The sequence below is a fragment of the Solanum tuberosum genome, unplaced genomic scaffold (genome assembly GCF_000226075.1).
Source record: "Solanum tuberosum cultivar DM 1-3 516 R44 unplaced genomic scaffold, SolTub_3.0 scf00485, whole genome shotgun sequence".
NCBI classification, from domain to species: Eukaryota; Viridiplantae; Streptophyta; class Magnoliopsida; order Solanales; family Solanaceae; genus Solanum; species Solanum tuberosum.
Genome location: NW_006239399.1, coordinates 187,434 through 189,547, shown reverse-complemented (window position 1 = coordinate 189,547; position 2,114 = coordinate 187,434). Strand labels below are relative to the sequence as shown.

At 26.8% G+C, this 2,114-nt stretch overlaps 1 protein-coding gene across 1 annotated transcript in view; it reads left to right on the top strand.

Annotated features, from left to right (window-relative positions):
• LOC102578511 (uncharacterized) overlaps positions 1 to 1,801 on the top strand; it is a 4,097-nt gene extending 2,296 nt beyond the window's left edge. Inside the window, exons 3-4 of the mRNA XM_006364092.2 lie at positions 1,220 to 1,307; positions 1,396 to 1,801. Of these exons, the coding sequence (XP_006364154.2) occupies positions 1,220 to 1,307; positions 1,396 to 1,706 (399 nt within the window). The 3' untranslated portion in view covers positions 1,707 to 1,801. The remainder of the gene's footprint in view (positions 1 to 1,219; positions 1,308 to 1,395) is intronic.
• Positions 1,802 to 2,114: the final 313 nt, after the last annotated feature.

The following is a 2,114-nucleotide window of genomic DNA, read 5'->3' as shown; positions in this document are numbered from 1 at the left end:
ACATATCACTATTTAAAATAACATATCATCAATAATTGTACTAAATCGACCACCATCCATCAAATTGAAATCAACAAATTTTCAATATTTTAACTATACCATCCATCAAAATATATACACTAAAACATATTACGGTTAATAACCAACAAATCACCAATTATAATACCGGACCAGCTACCAAAGTATATTCCTTAACACATATCACTCTTTAAAATAACATATCATCAATAATTGTACTAAATCGACCATCATCCATCAAATTGAAATCAACAAACTATCAATATTTTAACTATACCATCCATCAAAATATATACACAAAAACATATTACGGTTAATAACCAACAAATCACCAATTATTATACCGGATCAGCTACCAAAGTATATTCCTTAACACATATCACTATTTAAAATAACATATCATCAATAATTATACCAAATCAACCACCAAAGTGTACACAAAAAAAATGTGTTTAAAAATTTTTCCGATAATTTATGGACCACATGATACAAATCATGTTAACTATGATAATGCGGATCTTCTTCAAATTAACAGTTGTAATTTTTGATTTAGGACTCTTTCCGGAAGCATTATCAAAAGCAACTTTCTTACTCATAATCAATTTATTCAAAGAGTAAAAAAAATTGTGTTGTAAGAGATGATTTTTAAAAGAAACAAAGAGAAATATTTTCAAGGAGGAGTTTCAAAACTTTTTCTTGAAAAAGATGGAAAAAATGTGTGCAGCAATGCGCTTACCAAGGGAAAAAAAGTAGATCAATGGTATTTCTTCCGTGTAAAGTTAACATGAAAGAGAAAGTAAGATATTTATTAAAGAAAACATATTCAAATATAATTGTGATTGAGATTCTAAAAATTAATTAAAATAAAAGATAAAATATGACTCCCAAAAATTTAGTCCACTAACCAATAAAATAGGACATAAAATCGTGTAGATTTTTAATTTATAATAAAATGTCATATTTGTAATTAAAAATGTTAATGTTGTAAATAAAAAAACTAAAATAATATTAGGTAAATTAAGGTCTTAAATAGTATATTCTTGTAATTTTTCCTAAATTTAATCCAATAGGCAAAAAAAAAAAGACATTTTATTCTTCAAAATTTTGAATAGTAAAATATTATTTTACGTAAATATTTATTTATCAAACATTTACTTAGGAATTGATCCGTCAATTGACTTGCTTCTATTGAATCTCGAAGGAAACTATTAAGACAACGACATTGAATGTTTACATGCATTGCAACAAGTGTGAAGTTGATCTAGAGAGGAGGTTACTCAAACACAAAGGTAAAAATATATAGTCCAATAAAATTTATGTTTTCAGTGATATATTATTTCAATAATATCTATTTTTATATGCATTTATTGTTTGCAGGTATATATAGTGTTAAAACAAACTTCAAAGCTCAAACAATAACAGTTGAGACAATACTTGAGTCTGAAAAACTTGTGACATATGTAACAAAAACATTTGGTAAACACGCAGAAATCGTAAAGAAGAAAGAAGAGGAAAAGAAGGAAATAAAGAAAGAAAAAGTAAACATTGAAGAAAAAACTATTGAATTTAAGGAATTGAAGAAAGTAGAGGCAAAAACCAAGGAAGGTGAAATTCCATACTTTGTTCATTATGTATATTCCCCTCAGTGGTTCAGTGATGACAACCCTAACGCTTGTTATGTCATGTAGACACATAATGACATGAACTTAATTCTTCCACATACCAAGTTAATTCTTAACTTGATATGTGTAATGATATAGAAAAAATAATGTTTATTTTCTTTCACTTTTTTGTATACTAGGGGTATAGTCCGTACTAGCACGGACCCAACACTACATCATTGTTACATAAAATTGCCCGAAAGAATCATTAAGCTATTCAGGACATCAACTAATTAATTTTCTGTTATGGTTAAAATCCTTGCACATGTTCAAATGACACAAAAGAGAGGATTGAATTATAACAGATTGAATATCTATTTATAACTTCTTAATAACACATGTAAAATCTTATCGCATGTGGTAACATATAAATAACATAATACAATTGAGCTATTAAATCTCAACACAAGCAATACCAATTCAAAATATCTCCAT